General features: G+C 38.3%; 1 protein-coding gene across 1 annotated transcript in view; it reads right to left on the bottom strand.

Moving 5' to 3' along the window:
• ULK4 (unc-51 like kinase 4) overlaps positions 1-27,491 on the bottom strand; it is a 583,110-nt gene that overhangs the window by 479,719 nt on the left and 75,900 nt on the right. The window contains exons 18-19 of the mRNA XM_032861108.1: positions 23,756-23,863; positions 16,793-16,876 (exon numbers count right to left, since the gene is read on the bottom strand). Of these exons, the coding sequence (XP_032716999.1) occupies positions 16,793-16,876; positions 23,756-23,863 (192 nt within the window). The remainder of the gene's footprint in view (positions 1-16,792; positions 16,877-23,755; positions 23,864-27,491) is intronic.

Raw genomic sequence — 27,491 nt, 5'->3', positions numbered from 1 at the left:
TAACAAGTCAGGAAATAACAGATGCTGGCGAGGATGCGAAGAAAGGGGAACCCTTCTACACTGTTGGTGGGAATGCAACCTGGTACAACCACTCTGGAAGACAGCATGGAGGTTCCTCAAAAAGTTGAAAATACAGCTACCCTACCACCCAGCAGTCACACTACTGGGTATTTACCTTAAAGGTACAAATGTAGTGATCCGAAGGGGCACGTGTACCCAAATGTTTAAAGCAGCAATGTCCACAATAGCTATGGAAAGAACCTAAATGTCCATCAACAGATGAATGAATAAAGAAGATGTGGTATATATACACAACGGAATACTATGCAGCCATCAAAAGAAATGAAATCTTGCCGTTTGCAATGACGTGGATGGAACTAGAGGGTATTATGCTGAGCGAAATAAGTCAACCAGAAAAAGACAATTACCATATGATCTCTCTGATATGAGGACTTTGAGAGGCAGGGTGGGGAGGCTTGGGGGACAGGGAAGGAAAAAATGAAACAAGATGGGATCAGGAGGGAGACACTATAAGAGACTCTTCATCTCACAAAACTGAGGGTTGCTGGGGGATCGGAGGGTAGGGAGAGGGTGGTTGGGTTATGGACATTGGGGAGGGTATGTGCTATGGTGAGTGCTGTGAAAAATGTAAGCCTGATGATTCACAGACCTGTACCCCTGGGGCTAATAATAATTATGTTAATAAAAATAATATTTTTAAAAAGGATCAAACTGTTTCTACATAACTTAAATGATCCAAGAAAAACCACCAAAGTATTTAAAGGAATAAAAGAAAATTACAAATTTAAAAAAAATCTTTAAGTTGGTTCCACACCCTACGTGGGCTTGAACTGACAACCCTCAGATCAGGAGTCATATGTTCCTACAACTGAGCGAGCCAGGTGTCTACAAAATAGAAAAATTTTCAACAAAGAATACAAAGACTCCAGCACCTAACAATATAAAAAGTACAATGTCTGGCACCCATTAATAATGCCACACATGCAAAGAAACTTACAAAAAATGACTCCTAAGAAGAAAATTTAGTTAGAAATTAAACATACAATGGATTTAGAAAAAAAATATTAAAATGGCTATTATAAATATTGTCTATACACTAAGAAGAAAGAAGAAAGCATGAGCATGATAAAATGTGAAATAGAAGATATAAAAATGGTTCAAATCAAAAGGCCAGACATTACAGAGTCTTATATGAAAAATATACTGAGTTGGATTAACAGATTAGATTCTGGAAACTTGATTACTGAAATTTGAGACATAGCAATTACCAATAAAAACTATCTAAAATAAACACAGAAAGAAGGCTGGGGGCTGGGAAAGGGAACAGAGCATCAATGCATCAGTGAACTATAGGGCAACTTCAAACAACCTAATGTATGCACAATAAAATCCCAAAGATGTCAAGAGAGCAGTGGAAGGTTGAAATATAGGCTGAAATTTTTTAAATTCATGAAAACTAGTAATTCTCAACTTATGAAATTCAATGAACCTCAAGTGGGAAGGAATCAAGAAAAAAAAAAAATTACACCAAGGCACATCATACTGAAACTGCTAAAAACAGTACTAAAGATAAAAAGACACATTATGTAGAGGGGAACAAAGATAAGGGTAACAGGAAACTTCTCATCAGAAACAATGCAAGCCAGAAGATAGTGGAGCAGTATCTTTAAAACATAAAGGAAAAAAACAAAAAAAGACTGGTAACTGTCAACCTACAAATGTATATCCAACAACAATACCTCTCAAAAACAAAGATAAAGGTGGGGGTGGATAGGGAAGGTTTGTAATGGGTGCAAACTTTCAGCTATAAAATAAATGAGGTCGGAGGATCTAATGTAAAACATTGTGACTATAGTCGACAACCCTGTACTGTACACTTGGAATTTACTTAAAGAGTAGAATACAAATGCTCTCATCCAAAAAAGAAGAGAGGTAAATATGTGAGGTGATTGATGTTTTAATTAACTCAGTGGGGGAATCCTTCCACCATTTATATATAGATCAAATTATCACTATGTATACTTTAAGTATCTTAAAATTGTGTCAGTTGTACCTCAACAGGTACAACAACAGGTACAACAGGTCGCTTGGGTGGCTCAGTCGTTAAGCATCTGCCTTCAGCTAAGCTCATAATCCCAGGATCCTAGGATCAAGCCCTACACCCTGTTTCCCCCTCTGCCTCCTCCTCTGCCCCTCCCCCACCCCACTCATGTGTGCTCTTTAATAAGTAAAATCTTTTAAAAAATATAGAACAGGGGTGCCTGGGTGGCTCAGTGGGTTAAAGCCTCTGCCTTCAACTCAGGTCATGATCCCAGAGTCCTGGCATTGAGCCCCACATCAGGCTCTCTGCTCAGCAGGGAGCCTGCTTCTCTTCCTCACTCTTCCTCACTCTGCCTGCCTGCCTCTCTGCCTACTTGTGATCTCTGTCAAATAAATAAATAAAGTCTTTAAATATGTATATAGAACAAAAAACAAAACATGTAGAAGTAAAATGTACAATAATAGGCTAGAAATGGAGTACTAGATATATTCTGGTGTAATGGCCTTATATAGATTTCTTATATAGGATATATAAATTTGTATAACATTATATAAAGTTCTGGTGTAAGCTTCTTATACAAAGTTCTTATCTGTATGAATCCATGTATCATTACTTGAAAGTCAACTGTAATATGTTAGAGATGTATACTGTAAAAAAAAAAAAAAAAAAAAAAAGAGTACTAACCCCATAAAGGAGATAAAATGGAATCATCTAAAAGTCAATTTCAAAAGAAGGCAGGAAAAGAAAAAAGGAAACAAAATGATGGGTGGACAAACTGAACATAAATGACAGATTTAAACCTAACTATTTCAACAATCACACTAAATATAAAAGTCCAAACATACTAATTAAAAGGTAGAGATTCTCAAATTAGATTTTTTAAAAAACAAGACTCACATATAGGCTATCTGCAAGAAACCCCCTTATAAATAAATTCACAAGTTAAAAATAAAAGAATGGGAAATATATATCATGCTAATGTGATCAAAAGAAAGCCAGAAGAGCTATACTATTTCTGGAAAGTAGATTTCAGAGCAAAAAGTATCTCTAGGGATAGATAAAGGTCATTTCACAAAGACTCATTCAACAAGAAGATATAACAATCCTAACTATGTATGCCTCTTAACAACAGAACTTCAAAATACCTGAGGCAAAACTTCATAAAATTGAGAGAGTACATAGACAAACCCACAACTTTAGCTGAGAAATTCCAAAATCTTTCTCAATAACTGACAGAATAAGCAGCCAGAAACTCAGTAAGGATATAGAAAGATAACACCATCAACCAATTTTGACACAGATATAACACTCTATTCAACAGAAGTAAAACACAATGTCCTTTTCAAGATCACACAAAACGTTACCATGTTGGACTATGTTCTGAACCATAAAACATCCCATGAAACTCTATACTACAAATTAATCTGAGTCACAGACTTAAATGCAAAAGCTAAAACAAAAAAGCTTCTAGACGAGATCATAAAGAATGTATTGGCTATTTCGAGGTAGGGAAAGCTTTCTTAGGAAAAAAAGGCACTAAGCATAAAAGAAAAAATTGGCAAAGTAACCCCCATAAAAAATAAATTTCTACCCATAATAACACCATTATGCTTCATAGTGTTATAGACTGGGAGAAAATATTTGCAATACATACACGCTAAATATCTGAGTAATTTATGTAAGTTATATGTCAATTGAAATTTGAAAGTTATATTAAAAATTGTATGCCGGGGCACCTGGGTGGCTCAGTCATTAAGCATCTGCTTTCAGCTCAGGTCATGATCCCAGGGTCCTGGGATCAAGCCTCGAACTGGGCTCCCTGCTCAGTGGGGATCCTGCTTGTCCCTCTCCCTCTGCAGTTCCCCCTGCTTATGTTCCCTCTCTCGCTATGTCTCTCTCTCTGTCAAATAAATAAAATCTTAAAAATTGTATGCATAATGTAATCCCATGTTTATTTAACAAGAAAATATACATATATAAGTGTATATAAGTAAAGGAAAGACATAAAAAGAGATACAACACCTGTTAACAGTATAGTATGTGTGAGCTGGGGGCAGTGGGGTCCACTAATTTTACTTAGGACATGTTTACATTATTTGAATTGTTAAGAGTACACATTACTTTTTCAATCAAAAAATTATGTATTTTTCATGAAAATGTAAAAAAAAAAAAAAAAAGAAGACAAAGAGTTAGATCTAGGTTCGCACCATTATTTTACATTCTACCAGCTATACATCCTTGAGCATTTATAAAAATAATAAAACACAAGGCAATTTGGAAATTAAACAACATACATGGACACTTAACCTAGGTCATAAAAAGTAGCATATTTTAACATTTTAGTTTTTCTTCCTATTATTAATATCATAGAGTATAAATTGTATGGCTGCTAGGGGAAAAAAGCTTTAAAGATACCTGAACTTCTTCATTGCTTCCTCCCCATTCCTGATGTTTCCTTGTATATGGCAAGAATAAATTTATATAACCTGTTCATCCTCCCTCTGTTCCTTTATTAATTCTACTCAAGAGAAAATAAAATGCTACACCTAGTTGGCAATTATGGAAAGAATAAACTGAGCATGCCTAACTACTCAGTTCAACTCCTGCCCCTTTCTCCTTGAGCCCAGCCCCAACCACACAGAGCTGTCTTCTCATATTCCCCATCTTACGTCTTATGTAAATGGGTACTCCACTTGGAGAGTGAAGCTGTACCTGGGCAGTGTAAAAATTCCCTAACATGGGAGTGCAATATAAGGGAGCCTACTTATCCAAAAATAATAAGCTACATCTTCCACCCTCCCTAGCTCTCAGTACATACACGTATGTTATTTTTGTCCCATATGCCTTGTTCTGTGTCTTCTCATTAGGTTCTGAACCTTTGACCTGCATGTAGGGGGAAAGTGCAATTTGAGAGGGGGAAGGACCTTCTCAAATACCTTAACATGTGCTTTCCTTCACAACTGTCAGTCAATTCCTAGAGGACTCATTCCCAGGACTGGAAAACCACCACTACTTTAGCACTTAGGTTGGAAAGGAGCCATGTGTCATCTCAGTGCTCTATAAACTCAGTGAGGCTGTCAGGCCAATTCAACTTGCTACTACCTGAAATGAGCTATCCTAGTCCCTCCGAAATCCCCTGTGGACACGATGTAAGCAGTAAGATTGGTGCTATTTTCTGCTTAATTAACTCTTTGGAAGGGATAACTGGATTGCACTATTATCTGTCATTCAAATCACAGACCTATTTCATCATATTATGAGGATAAAACCTATGATGATTAAAAATTATCCTATGAAAATAAGCCTATGATGACTAGGCTTATTATTGAAGAGCTGTACTATTTTTTAATAATGTTAGCAATTCTAATGTATGGTGGGTAGACTTAAAAAAAAATTGCTGCCAATGTTAGTCTACATGCCTACTTTTCCAAAAAAGAGTACCAAAATTAACATCTAAAATACTGACATTAATTATTGTCACATTTGTTGATTTAGTAAAACCATGAGCTTTTTTCTAAAGATTTCCAGGTACCTGGAGTTTATTTTGTTTGGTTTACTATTTTAGTAACTCATTCAGTCTAGTCAATTCAATAGAATAGGATTTCTATGTCTTGAAATATAGTGGGCTAGATATCTGGACAACTCTCTCCCTCTAAAAGCAACTAAAAATGCTCAATAAAAAATATGAAAAAAACCCTCTTAAAAGAATCAATGAACTAACTAGTAGCAAATTCTTAGGCCAGTGACTGTATAGGCAAGAACCCTGAGAGGTACCGAGAGCTCTCAAGCTGATGTTTAACACTGAGAGCATTTGTCTGATAAGATGAACAAGAAGAATGAGAGGCAAGGTGAGGGCCCATGCAAACTAGAAGTTAGATGAAAACCCAGCCCCAATTAAAGCTAGAGCTTCCAGTGTATTATAACCAAGTATAACAGAGATGAAGAAAAAGTAGCTCTCCCATCTCCCTGGCCCCTCATTGATCTGAGTTGGGGGCTGAAGGTGTCTCTTAGGGAAAGGATATTGCAGGAGGGGAAGTCCAAAAGCTAAAAGCATAAGTAGATCCTCACTTGATTTAGAGTATCTCTTTCAAAAGAGCCACAGTTGTTCTAACAGCTAATTTCTTAACAGCAACAAGTGCAATCAAAAGACACTAAAACAATATCTTTAATTGTTAAAAATATTGTCACCCTGCAATTGTATTCACAGAAATAATAGATTTTGAAAAACAAGATTAGGAGAATAACTACTAAAAGAATAAAAGGAATTATTTAAAAAAAAAAAAAAAAAATAAAGAAAAAAAATAAAAACAAAAGAGAAAAAACAAAAGCACTAAATAAGATAGTAGCTATAAAGACAACTATACCAACAACTACAATATAAATGGACTAAATACTAAAGAAAACCTATAAAGCAAAAAAAAATTTTTAATACAGCAAAGAGACACATCAAACAACAACAAAAAAATAGTTATTCCACCAGAAAGGCTAAAAATAAGAGAATGGTAAAGATATACCAGTCAGGCAGCAACCTCTTTGACCTCATCCCAGTAACTTCTTTCTAGGAACACTACCAAAGGCAAGGGAAGCAAGGGCAAAAATGAACTATTGGGACTTCGTCAAGATAAAAAGCCTTTGCACAGCAAAGGAAACAGTCAACAAAACTAAAAGAAAACTGACAGAATGGGAGAAGAGATTTGCAAACAACATATCAGATAAAGGGCTAGTATCCAAAATCTAGAAAGAACTTATCAAACTCAACACCTAAAGAACAAATAATCCAATCAAGAAATGGGCAGAAGGCATGAACAGACATTTCTGCAAAGAAGACATCCAGATGGCCAAAAGACACATGAAAAAGTGCTCCACATCACTCGGCATCAGGGAAATACAAATCAAAACTACAGTGAGATATCACCTCACACCAGTCAGAATGGCTAAAATGAACAAGTCAGGAAATGACAGATGCTGGCGAGGATGCGAAGAAAGGGGAACCCTCCTACACTGTTGGTGGGAATGCAACCTGGTGCAGCCACTCTGGAAAACAGCATGGAGGTTCCTCAAAAAGTTGAAAATAGAGCTACCCTACAACCAGCATTCGTACGACTAGGTATTTACCCTAAAGATACAAAAGTAGTGATCCGAAGGGGCACATGAACCCAAATATTTATAGCAGCAATGTCCACAATAGCCAAACTATGGAAAGAACCTAGATGTCCATCAACAGATGAATGGATAAAGATGTGGTATATATACACAATGGAATACTATGCAGCCATCAAAAGAAATGAAATCTTGCCATTTGCGACGACATGGATAGAACTAGAGGGTATCATGCTGAGCGAAATAAGTCAATCAGAAAAAGACAATTATCATATGATCTCCCTGATATGAGGAAGTTGAGAGGCAACGTGGGGAGTTTCGGGGGTAGGAAAAGAATAAATGAAACAAGATGGGATCAGGAGGGAGACAAACCATAAGAGACTCTTAATCTCACAAAACAAACTGAGGGTTGCTGGGGGTAATGCGGTAGGGAGAGAGTGGTGGCGTTATGAACATTAGGGAAGGTATGTGCTATGAAGTGTGTAAACCTGGCGATTCACAGACCCGTACCCCTGGGGCTGATAATACATTATATGTTAATTTAAAAATTTAAAAATTTTAAAAGTAAAAATAAATAAAGGCAAGAGGGTATGGATACACCTCTAATAATAAGCTGATAGTGAATTTCAAAAACCTTAGATTCTTAAAATAGGTAACTCTCCATGTATATACATATTCACAACGGTTCAGAAACTTAAGGAGCACACTGGGATCAAAACTGAAGTAGGCATTTTAGGGCTTTTTCTGTTCAGCCAGCTGTGGGCCTTAGGAAGCCACCCCTTGGCATTGTGTGTTGTTGGTCCAGGAGGATGGAATATCCCTACAAACTGATGCGAAGTGTGTTTCCTTCCAGTTCTGTTCATGAAGGTGTCTTATAGACTGTTCCTGGTTTTTGTTTGTTTGTTTGTTTATAAGAATTAATTTTCTCCGGCACCTGGGTGGCTCAGTGGGTTAAAGCCTCTGCCTTCCACTCAGGTCATGATCCCAGGGTCCTGGCATCGAGCCCCACATCAGGCTCTCTGCTCAGCAGGGAGCCTGCTTCCCTTCCTCTCTCTCCACCTCTTTGCCTGCTTGTGATCTGTCAAATAAAGAAATAAAATCTTTAAAAAAGAAAAAAAAAAAAGATATGCCAGTCATATGTAACCCAGCACAGGATGGTATAACTAAATTAATTTAAGACAGAATGGGCTTTGACCAATAAGCATTACTGGTGATTTTCTTAAAGTTTTATTTATTCATAAGTAATCTCTACACCCTACATGGGCCTTGAAAGCATGACTTCAAGATCAAGAGTCACATGCCCGGCCAACTGAGCCAGCCAGGCACCCCATACTGGTGAATTTTTAAGTAACAAGATAATGATAATTTCAATAAGCCAAGGGAAATATAATCTATATATTTTTATATATCTAATAACTAATATTCAAAATACATAAAGGCAAAATACAAAATTGCAAATGTACCAAAGAAGGCATTTCAAACCTATCTCAATAGCTGATAAAATAAACAGACAAGAAGCAATCAGCATAGATACAGAAGATTTATATCCCTAACAGATTAATAAGCTTGACCTAATGGACAGAAAAAAACATATTATCCAACAATGACAGAATTCGCTTTTTTTCCCCTGAGTATACACATACTGAGTCATGAAAGAAGTCTCAACAAATTCTAAAGGACTGAAGTCATACATATTCCATTTCCTCTAACCATAATACCATAAGCTAAAAATATTAATAAAAAGATAAATAGAAAAACTCTAAGGAAAGGTATTAAATGAGTAAGAAACAGAAGAGCTATAGGATTTGTTAACAGTGCAAAGCATGTAGTGGGATAAAAATAAGTCAAATGAAAGTGAAAATTTACACAGAAATCCAACCAATATAAATCCTTGAAACATATTACAATTGATATTTCACCAGTTCTCACATACTGAACTTAGCAAAGCCAAACTCTGAAGCCTCCCCTGTGAAGTTACCTGCCACAGGAGGAGAGGAGATGCAACCTCACCCTTGCATGGAAAATGCCATGCTTTGTGCTTCTTACCCTACACCACATCTCTGGAAGCTGGTCTATCTCACTTGGTACTAATTTAGGATCACTTCCTCATATCATTCTCAAAGGTTCACTTCAAAACACATTAGGTAACTCCACCTTATTTTACTTAGTAAGCCCTTCTGCGTTTTACTGAATAGCATTCAAAACATTATGGATAGTGGCTCTCTGCTCCTTCCCATTTAACAGATGGCTGCATCTTTTGATGCAGTGCCAGCCATACCCCTAAAACATGATGGTGAAGGTGAAAGTAAAGTGATTTGGCCATATTGGGTGCCTGGTCACCAGGATTGCTTTTAACTCTGGCAAAATGGATACTGTCGTCATAGATGACCCTTTCATTTACCTCAACTACATGGTCTACATGTCCCTGTATGATTCCACCCATGGTAAATTCAACAGCATAGTCAAGACTGAGAACAGAAAACTTGTATCAATGGAAAGTCCATCTCCATCTTCCAGGAGTGAGATCCTGCCAATATCAAATGGGGTGATGCTGGTGCTAAGTATGTTCTGGAGTCCAAAGAGGTCTTCACCACCATGGATAAGGAAAAGGCACCACCTCGGCTCACTTGAAAGTTGGGGCCAAGAGGATCATCATCTCTCCCCCTTCTGCTAATGTCCCCATGTTTGTGATGGGCAAGAACCAGAAGTATGACAACTCCCTAAAGATTGACAGCAATGCTTTCTGCACCACCAGCTCCCTGGCCTCTCTAGCCAAGATCATCCATCACAACTTTGGCATCATGGAGAGACTCATGACTCCATGCCATCACTGCCAACCAGAAGATCTTGGACAGCCCCTTTGGGAAGCTGTGGCATGATGGTCAAGGGGCTGCCCAGAACATTCTATTGGCACTGCCACAGCTCTAGGCAAGATCATCCCTGGGCTGATTAAGCAGCGCACAAACATGACCTTCCAGGTCCCTACCTCCAACATGTCAGTCATGGATGTGACCTGCCACCTGAAGAAAGTTGCCAAATATAATGACATCAAGAAGTTAATAAAGAAGGTGATACTCTTGAGGGAACCCTCAAGAGTATCCTGGGCTGAGGACCAGGTGTCTCCTGAGACTTGAACAGTGACACCCACTCTTCCACCTTCAATGCTGGGACTGACATTGCTCTCAAGGACTGCTTCATCAAGCTCATTTCCTGATATGAGAATGAATTCAGCTATAACAACCAGATGATGGACTTTATGGGCCACACAGCCTCCAAGGAGTAAGAGCCCTCTGGACCCCAGCCCCCATGAGAGCAAGAGGAAAGAGAGGCCCTCAGCTGCTGAGGAGTCCTTGCCCCAACTCTTCCCCCAACACACTAAGAATCTCTTGACTTCTACACAGTTTCCATCCACCCCAGCTTGGGGAGCACTAAGTATAATAAAGTATACTATACTTAGATAAAAAAAAAAAAAAAAAAAAAATCATGGATAGTACTAAAGAAAACACTGGATCATTTCTATTCCACATACATGTTGCCCAGTCTCACTGCAGAAATGCCAACAGAGCAGTGAGTACGGAGAAAGAACCGGATGTTGAGGCACACATATTTCTTCATTAGAGGATGAAATAAACTGTTACAATAACAAAATCAGAAAATATAGAAAAATTTTAACTTTTGTCAAAGACCAAGAATTTTAACTCATTTCTCTTTGTTTTAGGAACCCTAGTTGTCTAAAACATTTCAAAGATAATACATATAATGGCTAAGATCTCTGGCACTTCATTCTAATTCAAGCCCAGTCTTTTCTAATTAAACACATAAATCGTTTTACCACAGTTTCCTTAAAAAAAAAAAAAGCTCTAGTTAAAAAATGAAATTTTTCTTAAAATAATTTTGTTACTCTAAAATTATGGAAAATATATTATTCAGAAATAAAACAATAAAGCCAACAGTTTATTTTTTTTAACCTCATATTTTTAACTACAACCTACGCCATGTCAGTTTAGCACCTATAATTATTGCAGACTATTACACAGGCTATCAAAAAACATGTGGTTGATCAAATAGAAATACACGAATTAATCTTTTCCTCCAAATATGTGAAAATTGTCTAGGACCTATTTCCAGCTTCTTTTGGGTTATAAAATGGGCTGCTACCTACCCGGATTAAAACAAACACCTCAGAGAAATGTCACCTTTCTCATCCTGTTTATTCCACGCATATATAAAACATACATCATGTAAGTTCATTGCCAAATACTCCTGAGATCATTACAGCAATGATCCCAAAGAGAGAACTACTCCTTGCTACTGTATGCAAACATAAAGGTCAAAGAAACGGAAGGGAAATTTGTCAGACTCAGAAGGGGCCCACCTCAGAAGCTCATGGAAGATCATCAAGAACAAGTGCCCTCCTATGTAAGAAATACCACCAGGTGGGGCACCCAGACCTTGACCAAGATAAAACAACTAAAGAGTAGCACATGAGGGATTGAAATTTACATCCTCTGTCTCCCAGCTCAAGGTCTCTGAAATGCTAGCCCCAATTCTTAAAGTCAGTCAGTGTCATGAAAACCTTTCCTTCCATACTGCCATACTCCTTTTTCAACAGTCACACCAGACCTTCCTATTGTTTTTGTGGCCCACCACATGTCTCTTATTCTAAATATTTCCCCTCTCTCCACCTAAGTACTGACAACTGTAACAAGGACAAAAATAAATAATTCGCATCTCTATCACCATTGTTAAAAGTTACAGAAATCATGTTCAGAAAGTAGGTTTGCTGTTTGGAAAACATGGTCATAATATTTTAGATAACTTTAGAGAAAACCTACTGAAAACTACCTTAAACTCCCAATAGTCTGTGTCAGTTCATAGCTTCCTCTCCCAAAGTGCATCCCACAATGACATAGGGTAAGGTGGGTCTGTGGGCAAATTGCTTTGAAAATGTTGTATACACTATCCCAAGTAGAGTCATAATTATAAGCTCTGAAAATTACTAAAAAAGACCAAAACTGTCCAACCTTGTTTAATCCAGTGTCTCAATGTATTTGATTTAAAAATGCTTTATTCTTACAACACTTAACAAATATCTCATGGCAAAGCCAATTTTCTATGCATAATGAACAAAAAAATTTTATAATTTAAAACTAAAATTGGCTTCTTAGAAGTCTACATATCAAATTAAAATGAAGTAAAATTTCTATACTGCTTTCTTCCCAATGCAGAAATTAGAGAAAAGAAAGAAAAGAGGTAAAACCCTGGTTTTTACCAGGCCCATAACCAATGGCCCATATTCAACAAGACACATTATTAAGTTTTGATGGAGAAAAAAAACTCAGTTCAGTGAGGCAATAAGGACATCTCACTATATTTAAAACAAAAGAAATAGCACAGCAATGTAAATGTACTCAATATCACAGAACTATATGCTTAGTGGTTAAAGTGGTTAAGTTTTATGTTATGTGTATTTTACCACAATTTTTTTTCATCCAAAGAGAAATAGGACAAACAACGTTTTGGGGATTTTTTTTTTAAAGATCTTATTTATTTATTTGCCAGAGAGCAACAGTGAGAGAGCACATGCACAAGCACAAACAGGGGGACTAGGAGAGGGAGAAGGAGAAGCAGGCTCTCCACTGAGGAGGAACCCCGATGTGGGGCTCAATGCCAAGACCCTGGGATCATGACCTGAGCTGAAGGCAAATGCTTAAAAACTGAGCCACCCAGGTGCCCCGGACAAACCACTTTCTTGATAAGGTAATGCAACTTCGCTATTTTAACAAAGGGAGGGGAAAGGCAATAAAATCCTACCCACCTGAAAAATTTTAACCATCTCATAAACAACCCTGGAGTGAGGACAAATTTAAAATGAGAACTGGGGACCATCAATAAAACAGCAACATTGGAAACACTATATGTCAAAACTAGTGAGATACAGCTAACACTAGAGGGAGAAAACAGTTCACAGCCGGAAATGTCTTAGTGACTACACAAAGAAACCACAGCAAATTAAGTTACAAAAACAACAATAAAAGGCAGACACACAGAACTGAGGTAAAAAATAATTCTCTCTTTCCTAAAAAATGAAGGGAGGGCAGTGTCTTAATTCATCTTTACTTTTCTTGTACCCAGCTAGGACATCATATAGGTCTCAGAAATGTTAGCTGCAAAGAATGAGACCTACATCTGAGAGAGTTAACTTAAGCAATAAATACATTAGCTAAATGTTTTCAAGAATTCAAAGAAACTTCAGTTTCCTTAATTCAGTTTTTTCAATCAAATGTATCATTTTCCTATTATAAGTCTTCTCACTGAGTAGACCTTCCAACTTCTAATATCAACTAATTCTCCTCAAATTTATTTACAGATATATTCTTAACATCCCAACAGGTGCACCTGAAGAGGTGACTGTAAAAGCTATACACAAGTGAAAGGAACAAAAATAGCAAACTCTTGAAAAAGATTATGTTGGGGTTCCTGGGTGGCTCAGTTGATTGGGTGTCTGCCTTTGGCTCAGGTCATGATCCCAGGGTCCTGGGATCAAGTCCTGCATCAGGCTTCTTGCTCGCTCTTCCTGTCCCGAGTGCTCATGCTCTCTCATGTACATGCTCTCTCTTAAATAAATAAAATCTTAAAGAAAAAAAAAAGATTATGTTAGTAGGGAAAGGCTCCACACTTAAAAATTATTAAATAATAGAAAATATTTGGATGGTATGGCACAGAGACAGATAATAGTCCAACAGAGCCCAGGAAGAGATATTGATGACAGAGGGGAACACTGCAGAGCAGTGGGGACAGGGTGACCTTCTCATTAAATAATGCTAGGAGAACAGATATCCATATTACTTTTAAAAATAAAACTACCCATACATAGCACCACACGCACAAAATAACTGCAAACAGATTAAAGTTCTAAATAGAAAAAGGGAAAATAAAGCTTTTAGGAGAAAATGGATGAGGTGCCTGGGTGGCTCAGTGGGTTAAAGCCTCTGCCTACAGCTCGGGTCATGATCCTGGGGTTCTGGTATCGAGCCCCACATCGGGCTCTCTGCTCAGCAGGGAGCCTGCTTCCTCCTCTCTCTCTGCCTGCCTCTCTGCCTGCCTGTGATCTCTGTCAAATAAAAAAAATATATTTAAAAAAAAAACTTGGGAAAATTTATCATAAAGTCAGAATAGTGGCTACTCCGTAAAAGAAAAAGCAAACTGCAATTCAAGAGGGACAGAGAAAAATTCTATAAGCCACCAGCCCTTTTTATTTCCTTCAAGAGTGGGTATATCAAAGTGTGTGCTTTTAGCCATACATACAAGCATACACAAAAATTTCACATGTGCTTTTGTTTATGATGTATATTTCACAAAAAAGAACCTACATTCAGAAATAACAGTAGGTGCTGGGAAAACAGTTTTCCTACCTAAAAAAGATTTTAATTGTTGAAGATAAGAGGCTTAAAAATTATTTACCCTCAACTATGTCTTAAAGACATTAGACCTATTATGTTAAAGAACTGTTACAATTGAGTTATTTTTGTAAAGACAGAAACCTATTTTTATGGAGAATATAATCATCCCTTACTTTATCTCTTTTACAGAGACAAAGTTAAAGTTCAGGTTTCCCCCACTATCCAAAAGTACCGTGTTCCTGTGAAAACTTTTCTAAGCCCCAATGGTGTAAAGTGAAGAGCAATTACATTAATTTGAATAGACAAGATTTTGAGTATTCCCAGACCCCAAAAATAACTTCTCTCAGGCTTCTCTGATATCTTAGGACACATCTTGTTAATGGATGAAGATAATACATCCAGACAAAGCCCAGACACTCAAAGACACCGCGGTTCAAAGCCATGGTGGCTTGATGCTGAGATGCTGAGTAGAGTTCCAGGGAAAGGAAGAAACATGGCAGGGCCGCTCTCCCTGCTTTACAGGGCAGGGGGAGGCCTGCCTGTGTAACAACTTGCTGCAAAACAAATCTGAATGCTATTTTTGCTTTTCACCTTTTTTCATAGAAGCAGAAATCCTCTTCCCATTTCTTTCAATTAGAGAAAACAAGTGCTAACGTGGGTCTTTTGTAAAAGTGAAGCAGTGTAACATGAACTTTTGAAAAGCAAGGGGCACGTGTGCCAAGCACATATCTAACTGCTTTTCAGATAGACAATAAAATTTTCATAAGTTATAGAGTCCTGGATTCCCCTCCCTCTTCATGAAAAATACACAAGACCTGTCATACATACCAAGACATTGAAAGGTACATGTGCTACTAAAATATAAAATGTCATTATAATTAATAATTATTTAATAACAATATACATGGATATCAGACATTAATCTTCATACTACATGTACAATGATAAACACAGCAGGGGATGGGGAGAAGATATTCAATTAAAGGATACAACTCCATGGACTAGAACTAATCATCTTTTACTACACATTAATCTAACTTTTAAAAATTAAAATACAAAGTTGTTAAAATTTCTTTACACTGTTAAGGAAGTTTCTAGAAGACTCCTTTCTCCCTTGAGTTCCCAAATTTTGTTCATATTTATTCACTCGACATATTCCACTTTATATTTTTATCTTTATCTCCTGCAATAGATGGGATCAGCGTGTAAAGCGAATATTCACCTTCTTCATCTGTGTGCCCCCAAATGTGCTTAGCTTGAGGCCTTGAATGATAAACTGAAACATATCTTGGGACTACAGATAAACAGGACTTAATTCTCATATTATTGATAAAGTATGACTTACCGGCTTTATTCATATCCTCTAACAACAGCTGACAACACATCCAACCCTACAGACTAGGAAGTGTTCAAGCTTCACTTCTGGATCACTAGGGGGGCAAACCTCGCAGAGCTCTTCTACACTTGCAACATCATTCCACTTCCATACCACGCAGCAAGTAATGAACTCAAAAGGAAGATGTTTACTGTGACATATTTTTTTTTCATTCCTTAAGGAATGTTTTTCGCCTATGGCTTTGCCTTGGGTGAAGCCATGTCAAATGGTTTAAAGCCAACACAAATTGCAAACCTTTTGGGTCAGCTACCAAATCCTTTGCACAGCAACACACAGGAACTACATATACTGGTCAGTTGGTTGGACAGCTGGCTGATTTTTCATGCACTAACAAGAGCATGAGGAGAGTGAATAAATTGGGGGGAAAAAAATCACGAAATAAATACTATTTAATATTAAAAATCCATGGGTACCAGTGGAAGCTTCCTGTCCCTGAACTGCAAAATGGCAACCTGACAAGATAATCAGGGGGCTTTTGAGGCTCACAGAAAAGTCCCCTGCATACCCCTGACTTACTAAACTGGTGTCTCAATAAGCTTAAAAGCAGGAGAGGACTGAGAACATGTTAGTAAAAATCTACTTACATTGTTTGTGCTTGTTATCATCTTTTAAAAGGCAAGACATTGTCAAAAGTGAAGGAGAAAGCTAGCTGGATTTTACACGTGCTCTGCTGTAGGTTACTTGCTCACGGCGGCATTTTGGGATTATTGAAATTCAGGAGCAATACTGGGCTGACAAGCTCCTGCACCGCTGCAGGCTACAATCCGCACACAGTGCCTGAAGGGTTATTACAATGGCAGGTGTCTACAGAGGACAACAAAGGAGACTTACCCCTTCCCGAAGGCACCTCATTAGCACTGTGTATGCGGCCAAGGGAACAGTCCAACACTCTCTAGGGTTCTTTTTTTTTTCTTCCTAAAATGAAGCGGAAGGAAAGGCAGTGAAGCTAACAGCACAAAAGATATTAATCCGTTCAAGAAAAAGACCATTTCAAATACACAAACTATCTAAAATTTCTTAATATTCTACATAAAGGAGTGCTAATTATCTGACAATTCTGACCTTGGTAGGAGGTCTTTTACCATTTTGTGATGTATATATAAGGGATTTCTTTCTCATCAGAGTGTACATGGTGATGTTCATCGGACCCCTTCCCCAGGAGCCAGACGAAAAGAAGTGAGAAATGACAATATGATCCAGCTGGTAGGGAAACTACTCTATTGGTAACTGTAGCTGATAATACAGGTATTCCCACCTAAAAGGTATTACATTATCTGAAATGATTTGAAAGCACAGAATACACAGCTCTGAGGAATATTCAGGATAACCCCTAAGTACAAGTAAAAGAGTATGTTACCTACTAAGACAATGTGCTAAACAAAAATGAGTGATGGTTTTAGCAGGTCCACAGGTTTTTGGTGGTATTTTTTTTTTTTTGAAGATTTTATTTACTTATTTGACAGAGAGAGAGAACACAAGTAGGCAGAGAGACAGGCAGAGAGAGGGGGAAGCAGGCTCCCTGCTGAGCAGAGAGCCTGATGCAGGACTCGATCCCAGGACCCTGAGATCATGACCTGAGCCAAAGGCAGAGGCTTAACCCACTGAGCCACCCAGGCACCCCAGGTCCACAGGTGTTAATGATATCAGCAATGATTCTCTCAGAAGAACCAAATTAGGGTAATAACCCCTAAAACCCTCTTGCAATGTATCAAATAACTTCAAAAAATAAATTGGGGACCACACAGAAAAGTGGGGAAATTAATCTCTTTAAAGCAAAAGAAATTAGTTACTATTTAGAGAAAATATTTCTTTAAGATTATCCAAATTTTAGAACTGGTACCTTACTGATCAAAATGTTTCTTACACTTACGATGAGAATTATGACTGATTAAAACCATATCCTTGTTTAATCACAGAATTCCACACAGTCGCGATACCTAGGTGGCTCAGTCAGTGATGCATCTGCCTTCAGCTCAGGTCATGATGGTCCTGGGATTGAGCCCTGCATCAGGATCCCTGCTCAGCGGGGAGTCTGCTTCTCCCTCTGCTCCCCCATGCTCTCGTGCGCATGCACAGTCTCTCAAATAAATAAATCTTTAAAAAAAAAAAAAAACCTACACACAGTCATAATCTAGACATTATCATCCCAAGCTGCTGCTGCATCTTAAAAATCACTAATTCTGCACCCAATTTAACTTCAAACACAACTTTCCCCCTTTCTAGCTCAGTTATTCAAAACAGCTACCACAATCTTTCTGGAATCTATCACCTACCCTACCTCCCGGCCACTTAGATGCCCTGGTCTATCATCCAATTGCTCCTGCCAAAAGCCTGAACACCTCCCTCTCTGACATCCCCTTTTCCCTTCCCTGCGGAACCCAACCCTGGAGGGAGCCACTGGCTTGTCTTCTCCAGGCCCACATTTAGGCAGCTGGGATCATAGAGGGCAGATCCTGAAACACAGAGTCCACGAATGACTTAAAGTCACCAAACCCAGGGACCATCAGTATCACTCTGCGGAACCAACCCTCTCTGACCAATTCCCTCTTCAAAAGGAAGGCTTCACACCTAGAATCCTCCCACCACTGCACCTACTTTCCCCCTCCTCAGAAATCATGGAGATCATGAGAAAAGAGCTCCCAGCGTTCCTATACCTGAAGCCATCTGTAACTTACACCCAGTGGTTATACAAGGAGAGGCTCCTCCACCCCCACCAGGTGGGCTCAGATCCCATTCACATCCTCCAGGGTCATCAAGTTATGGACTATCCCATACCATTCCTAAATTTTCAAAGTCCTGTCCACTGGGTCCTTTCCATCTCTGCTAGAATAGGCTAACTGTCCCCATCTTCCAAACAGGACCCCCTGCACTCCTGCCAACTTTTCACAACCATTCTGGCTTCACATTGTCCTTCCCAGCTTCCTCACCTCCTGCTAAAACTTTAGCACACTCCTGGAGGCCTTCTGACTTCCTCACTCAAAGTAAGTAACTACCTAAAATAGCTCTTGCTGAGTTTCCGGTGACTTCCATGTCACTCAGTCCAGCAGGTTCTTTTCAGTCCTCCTTCATGGACCATAGACTACATCAGTGCTGTAGACTTTCTCTTCCCTGAAACACCCTCTTCTCACTCCTAACTTTGCTCCTACTTTGTTTACTCACATTTAGTTTCAGAATATTTTCTTATCATTCTCCAATCTATTCTCCATCTTAAGACAGTCATCTTTTTGGCACTTAAACTAGATGATGTCGATTCCCTTCTTTAAAGCCTTCATGATTTCCCCTTGCTCACAGGGTCAAGACACATCCAACTCAGGCAAGGAGTCCTTCCTGAACATGCCCTGGCAGGTCTCTCCAGCCCTGCCTCCTTGCTCACTTCCCTCCTGTCCCCCTGGTCTTGGTGCAAGTTATGCATTATAAAAGCACCTGCAGGGGCGCCTGGGTGGTTCAGAGGGCAAGGCCTCTGCCTTCAGCTTGGGTCATGGTGTCAGGGTTCTGGGATCGAGCCCTGCATTGGGATCCCTGCTCAGTGGGGAGCCTGCTTCCCCCTCTTTCTTTGCACACCTCTCCGCCTACTTGTGATCTCTGTCTGTCAAATAAATAAATAAAAATAAAATAAAATAAAAAACAAAAGCACCTATGAAGTGCCAGGAATTCTTCTGAAGAAGAGCCACACAGCTATGAGCAAGACAAATTTTTGCTTTAATAATGCTTAGTGGGGAAAGAAGAGGAGGAGGAGGAAGGGAAAGGAGGAAAAGAAAGAGGTAGGTGAATGAGGAGGAACCAACAAGACAAGTCAGTCAAGATGGTGAGGACTACCATAAAGAAAACCAGAGCAGGGTAAGGAGCTAGAGGAAGACCATAGACAGGGTCCATCTCATATTGCACAGAGCTGGGAAAAGGCTCTCTGAAGGGCTCTGAACAAAGAAAACTCAAACCTCTAGGCGGGGGAGGGTGTGAAATCACTGCAAGCAGGAGGAACAGTAAGTGCAATGGTGTTGAGGCAGGAATGTGGCATGCCAGGTTCAAAGAGCTGTGAGGAGGTCAATATGGCGGGAAGAGGAAGAGAGCAGGACATCAGTGAGAGCTAAAGTCAACCAGGCACTGTGGAGGCAGCCCACAAGGGCCAACAAGGCAAATGGTGGGATTTGGCAGTGACAACAAGCAAGATAAGAAGCACTGGAGGGCTCTGAGGAGGGACGCTGTGTTTTTAACAGGCTCATCCTGGCTAATGTTTGGAAAATAGACTGCAGTAAACACAATAAAGCAAGGAGACCATCTAAGAGTTCTTACAACAATAGTCCAGGTGAAAGATCATTAATGGCTCAACAAAAAAAAAAAAAAAAAAAAAAAAAAAGACAAAATAGGAATACCTGGGCTCAAGGTGGGAGGTATTCTTGATAAAAGAAAAAAATACATAAACTGTAAATGTATCACCTCCTACCATCCTCTGCAAAACCTCCTCTGGTCTTCCATCCTCAAGCTTGTCACCTTAGAGTGCTCCCAGAGAGCCAACAGGACAGGGCTTAAGTCTCTGTATTATACACAGTATACACTCTCACTTCAGGTCAGTCTCACTACATCAGCACTGACCTAAGATTTTACGGTTCACATATATTCAAAGTGGCAATTCCACAAAAATCTCATGAAAAGTTATTAATTTTCATGGATCCAGGGACATACCCTCCTTTTCTAGTTTGCCATCCTAAGTTGTATTCAAATGCCACAGAGCCATCCTTTTATTAAAATAGCCTTATCTTATATCCAATTAAAGCACGTACCAAAGAAAATGATTCTCTAGATCTACTTTTTGAAGCAAACAGAAATAGGATCCTGTATGATTCCATTTATAAGATTCTAGAAAATACAAACTAGTCTATAGGACAATGTGGAGAAACTTTGAGAGGTGATGGATATGTTCATTATCTGAACTGTGGTGATGGTTTCACAGGTGTATACATATATCAACATTGATCAAACTGTAATCTTTAAGCATGTGCAGTTGACTGCATGCCAATTATATCTCAATTAAGCTGGAGGGGGAGATAATTTTAAGATTTTATTTATTTGACAGACAGAGATCACAAGTAGGCAGAAAGGCAGGCAGAGAAAGAGAGAGAGAAGATAAAACAGGCTCCCCGCTGAGCAGAAAGCCTGATGCAGGGCTCGATCCCAGGACCCTGGGATCATGACCCGAGCTGAAAGGAGAGGCTTTAACCCACTGAGTCACCCAGGCGCCTCGAGATAATAACTTTTAAAAAGGAATAACAGCAAAAAGAATTAAAGTAGACTCTCATTCCGGATCAGATGGAAGACTAGGTATCTGAACACTCTTCTGATAAAAGCAACACCTTGTATTCGGACATCCTTACAATGCATCAGAGATGTTGACAGGAAAACAAAGAATCATACCAAACCTTAGATAACCACAAGTGTGAGAGTTCAACTGAGCACCGAAAGTTTGCTTTGACTCTGAGAGCCTGCAGAACTTGGTCAGTCTGAGCTTTGATGTCAAGGCCCTGGGGACTCAAGCTGAGGATAAAGTAAAACTGCTTTTCATCAAACTTGGCACCCATGAGAATGTTCTGGGACAAGAAGAGGATAACAGGGAGGGAGGAGGGAGCCCTAAGCACTGATTAAGAAATATATCCATTAATTGAGAAATAACTCCAGTGTATGTATTTCCATATGCTATTCTTAAAAGTGTACAGCTATTGGGACGCCTGGGTGGCTCATTCAGTTAAACATCTGCCTTTGGCTCAGGTCATGATCTCATGGCTGTGGGATGGAGCCCCGCATCAGGCTCCACACTCAGGGACTGAGTCTGCTTGTCCCTCTCCCTTTGCTTCTCCCCCTACTCATGCTCATACATGCTCTCTCTCTTTCAGATAAATTTTTTTAAAGAGTGTATAACTATTAAGAGAAAAAAGCAAGTTGTCCTACTTGGTACATAAAAATGAGACAAAATAAGAACCTACATTTGTTTGCTCATACAGACAAAAGTAACTCTGTGAATACAAGTAGGGATATGATTAGACTGGGGAACAAGACACATAGGGAAGAAAAATAGCAAAGCCACTTTCCCCCATCTACCTTTCTGGACTTCTAGCTTTCTAGCCTCATGAATGTGTTGTCTCTTCAAAATATAAAATTACCTAAGAACAAATTCAACCAAAGATAGATGTACAGAAGTTTTTATGAATAGAATGAACTTAAATGAAAGTATTTCTAAAAATAGAGTATATGGAATGCCATTTTTATGCACTAGAAGACAAAATACCATTAACATATGGATACTTTCCTAACTGACATATGGGTTCAGTACAATTCCAAATATGCAGAAGACTCCAAATTATCAAGGTAACAATACTTCCCAAATTGATCTGCACAGTCAAGGCAATTTCTTTTAATGATTTGTAGAATTGGACAAGCTGATTCCAACATGCAAAGGGCCAACAATAGCCAAGACATTTATGGGGAAAAAAAAAAAAAAAAGAATAAGGAGGACAGATTTGCTGTACCAGCTACCACTACTAATTATTGAGCTAAATGATTTAAATACTGATGTTTTACAGCAATTACAGTAGTTGTCTTAAAATGATTTTTCTAGTAAGTCAGCTTAATTTAGATACTAAGGATACTCAAGTTATACAACATTTGAGCAAGATCTAGGACTCAAAATATCACAAATACAGTGAAAGAAACTCCTGATCAACTACAACTTACCAGTACTTCTTTAAAACTCAGTATCGCCAGTGTTTATAGCAGCAATTTCCACACCAGCCAAACTATGAAAAGAGCCCAGACGTCCACTGACAGATGAATGGATAAGGAAGAGGTGGTATACATACACATACAATGGAACACTACTCAGCCATCAGAAAGGATGAATATCTACCATTTACATTGACATGGATGGACCTGGAGGGGATTACACTAAGCGAAATAAGTCAGCCAGAGAAAGATAAAAACCATATGATTTCACTCATATGTGGAATTTAAGAAACAAACCAATGAACATGAAGGAAAGGGAAAATAAAATAAGATGAAAATTGAGAGGGAAGCAAACAATAAGAGATGCTAAACTCTAGGAAAACAAACGGGGTGGCTAGAGGGGAAGTGTGTGGAGGGATGGGATAATTGGTGATGGGCATTCAGGAGGTACTTGATATAATGAATGCTGGGTGTTATACGCAACTGATGAATCACTAAATTCTACCTCTGAAACTAAAAAAAGAAAAAAATCAGTATCAAATGAATAACTCATAATTTACCATTATCAATGTAATAACATTCATAAAAAAACACTAAAGAAATACTAATTTTTCTTTATTGAATTCAATAGCACTTCCATATTGTAATTTAAGAAATAAGAAGTCAAATTCTGTGGATACAAACTCTCATGGCCATGTTAAGAGCTCTATTTGCACAAAGTAGTGTTTTTAACTGAAATGAAGCTTTTATATTCAGAGAACCAATGGTCTCCTCTTAAAGGAGTCAATGATGGCAGCAACCTAGAAAGTAGTTTGGGGGACTTTGGGTGGATTGGTTTTTAAATATGGCTTGAGAATTTCCTACACTTTCTGGGAGGCACTGGGAGAGAGGGAACATGACAGACAAGGAGAGAGAGAGATTGAAAAACATGATAACCTCTTTCAGAGGTAAAAATTTCCCCAAGGTTCCTTAGGTATGCTCTAAGGGGCAAAGTCAAAACAACTTTTATAGGATATTAACACTTGTTAGCCAGGATGTGTCAAAACAGGTCAAACAGCAATAGAGTTAATCAGATGGTCTCACCTGGGTGGCTACAAGGTAGATCAGCTCCCCAAGGGTTGGTAAGAGGCACTGCTTTAATTTACTGTTTCTGAAATTTTCCCTAATTAATTCAGTTAAGACAGTAATTGCCTGAAAAGGAAAAAAGGTGTATTAGTTCATATGTATTCTCAGTTCTTTCACCTATAAGTAAAAGACAAGACAATCTACAAAACTCACCCTCCATTTTTAAGAACTACTTTCCAAATTATTTTCCAAATATGAGCCTTAATTCTGAAAAAACAGTAAATGTCCCAGGTGAAGGTAAAAATATATCCAGTAAAAAATGGGCACATACATACAGCATTTGTCAGTTGCCAAGCACTTTCACTGTATTGCTGATCCTACCAGGCAACTGTTGCTGTATTTCTAAAAACAAGAAAGGCTGAAACAAGTCTCTGTCCGGTTTACTTGGACTGCCAGGATCTGAGCATAGATTTTACCATGCCAGAGCCTACTATGCTCCAGCGCACCGCAGTTTGAAAAATTCTTACACTGCATGAAACTTTTAAATGATTCCTCTAAAAATCTGAAAGTAGGAAATATCATACCAAAGTTTCAATATAATCCACTTTGAAATTCAGCAGGCTATTGTCTCAGATCCAGTTAATTTCCCGGGAGCCATGCTAAGAAAATCACATATATACACTCATTGCCAGAATTCATACACCAGAACACAAGTTAATCAAATCACAATGTGACTATAAAGTAGAATAAAATGGGTTTAGAATGATACATATAGAATGGCCCCATGCAGAGACAGAAAAAAAAATGTATATAAAAGAGCGTGGTAGCACTGCTCTAAAATAGTGGGACTCAAAGTATCATGCACAGATAAAACTGTTTCTTACTGTCAACAAAGATTTAAGTAGAGAAGCTGAGAGTAACAGGGTGCCTGGGTGGCTCAGTCAGTTAAGCATCTGCCTTCAGCTCAGGTCATGATCCCAGAGTCCCGGGATCGAGTCCTGCATGGGACTCCTAACTCAGCAAGGAGCATGCTTCTCCCCCTCTTTCTGCCTGCCACTCCCCCACCTGAGCTGTGTCAAATACATAATATAAACAAAATCTTGAAAGAAAGGAAGAAAAAAAGAAAGAGAAAGAAAGAAACTGAGAGTAAGCATTTAAAAACTTCCAAAGCCATTTGACAATGCCACAACATCCAAACATGTGATCAAGGGCCTGACTGTAAACATGAGTACAGACAAGTTGGACCTGCACATGGGGTTGCTGCCCAACAGCCATTCACTAGAGGAACACTTGTTAATGTGGTATTTTTGAAACAGCTTTATTAAGTTATAACTGACACAGAATAAACTGCATATATTTAAAGTGTACAATTAGGTACATTTGACATACACATACATCTATGAAATCATCACCACAGTCAAGATAACACCTCCACGTGTTACCTCAAGTTCCCTTGGTAATCCCTCCATCTTGCTCCCTTTCATTCTTTCTCCAGACAGCCACTGATTTACTTTCTGCCATTAATTCACATTTTCTAGAGTTTATGTAAATGGGACCATATCCTATGTATTCTTTTTGGTCTGGCTCTGGTCACTTAGCATAATGCATTTGAGAGTCACCCATGTCGCATCATATATCAACAGTTTGTTTTACTGCTGAGCGGTATTCCCCTGAATGGATATACCAAAATGTATAAACCCCACCACTCACCACCTCACACATAATGAACCCTCTATATGAGTGAGAAGGAAAGGAAAACATGTAAATCACATCAGCCCTTAAAGGAGGTCACTTCTCCTACAGTCTTCCTTTTCCATGACCTTTACTGATCATCCACTGAACCATCCAAAATTAACAGCATTCAGACTTTTTTTTTTTTGTAATCTATAAAAACAGAGATCTGTCACCAGAATACCTACCCCAAAGCTAAAGGAAGTATTCTGAAGAAAAAGGAAATGACAAAGGAAAGAACCTTGGAATTAACAGGAAGGAAACAAGAACATGAAAAGAATAGAGGTAAATGTAACAGATTTTCCTTCTCCTTTTAGATTTCCTAAACTGTTTGATGGTTGATGCAAATATTATAATAATGTCTGCTTTGGTTCTAAATGAATTTAGACAACATATTTAAGACAATTATATAAAAATGAGGAAAACTAAAAGGTTGAAAAGGAAGGTAAGTTTTCCATGCTTCATTTGAACCAGTAAAACAATAGGTTATACAAAATTATACACATATATATGATATATATATGATATTTAGAACCAGTAAAAACCTATACAGATAGATTCTAAAATACAATAAAAAAATCAAAATTATGAAAAATGTCCAGTAACTCATATGAAAGTAAAAAGAAAATTAAGAACAAGAAGAAACAAAATGGTAGACAATATCAAATCATAATTATATTAAATGTAAATGGTCTAAATACAATTAAAAGAGTTCCTTTAAAAATATGACACAACTGTTGCGGTCTATAAGAAACTCACATCAAAGAAAGTGATATAGGCAGATTGAAAATAAATAATAAAGTGTATACATGTACATGCATATACCTGTATATATACATACATTCACGTATATGTATATGTGTGTGTGTGTGTGTATACACACACACGTATATATAGCAGTAATCAAAGCAAAACAGGAATGGCTATGTTAATATCACATAACATAGATTTCAGAGCAAAGAAAATTACATAACAAAAGGGTCAATCCACCAACAAAATATACCAATCTTAAATGTGCATGCATCAAACAAAAAGCTATAAAATATGTGAACCAAAAAGTGACAAAATTATAAAAAGAAATAAACCACCAATTATAGTTGCAGACTTCAACACCCTTCTCTCAAAAATTGATAAAATAAGGAGGCAGAAAATGAGCAGACATCAAAAGGACAAAACTCTACACATACAAATTTGGCAACTTAGATTAAATGGACCAACCCCTTAGAAAACACAAACTATCACAACTCACCCAATATGAAATAGAAAATTATTTGCAGATGACATAATTGTCTTCACAGGAAACACCAAAGAATCTACAGAAACAAACTCCTATAACTTACAAGTGAGTCTGGCAAGGTGACAGGATAAACTGTCAGCATTCAAAAACTAACTATTTCTTCATATAAGTAATGAACACATGGAAAAATTAAATTAAAAATACCATTTACAATCACTGCAAATATTAAATACCTAGGTATAAATCTAACAAAACATGCATAGGACCTATATGCTAAAACCACACAACACTGTTTAAAAGAAATCAAAGAAGATCTAAATAAACAAAGACATGAATTTGTGCATGCAAGTGCTATATTTTCTGTAATTATGACCATTCTGACTGGGGAGAGACTGACCCTCCCAAGGCTAGCCAATTCTTAAAACAGCAAAGGCTCAGATTAACTATGTCTTTGATATGCAAACTAGCAAATCCCACCATATACTCCTCTACCTGGTCCATACACCCCAGGAGGCAATATTCTTCTGCCTTCATCATCCCAGGGGGGTGTTAGCATCCAACTAGAGACTACCCTATGGCCCAAAGCCTGCTTAAGTTATTCCAACAACCCAATCCTAAACTGCTCACCCTTCCCTTGTCTTTCCTATGGAAACCCCAATAAAGGCCATGGCTTTACGCATTCCCCTTGCTGCCATCTTCTACCTTCTGATCTGTGGTATTTTTCCATGTGGTCCTGTGTGGCATGCCATGTCTGTCTCTAGGACCTGTGAGTATAATAAACTTTGC

The sequence above is a fragment of the Lontra canadensis genome, unplaced genomic scaffold (genome assembly GCF_010015895.1).
Source record: "Lontra canadensis isolate GAN:19392208 unplaced genomic scaffold, GSC_riverotter_1.0 scaffold20, whole genome shotgun sequence".
In the NCBI taxonomy this organism is placed as follows: Eukaryota; Metazoa; Chordata; class Mammalia; order Carnivora; family Mustelidae; genus Lontra; species Lontra canadensis.
The sequence above is the reverse complement of the archived record's forward strand: the minus strand, read 5'-3'. Positions and strand labels throughout refer to the sequence as shown.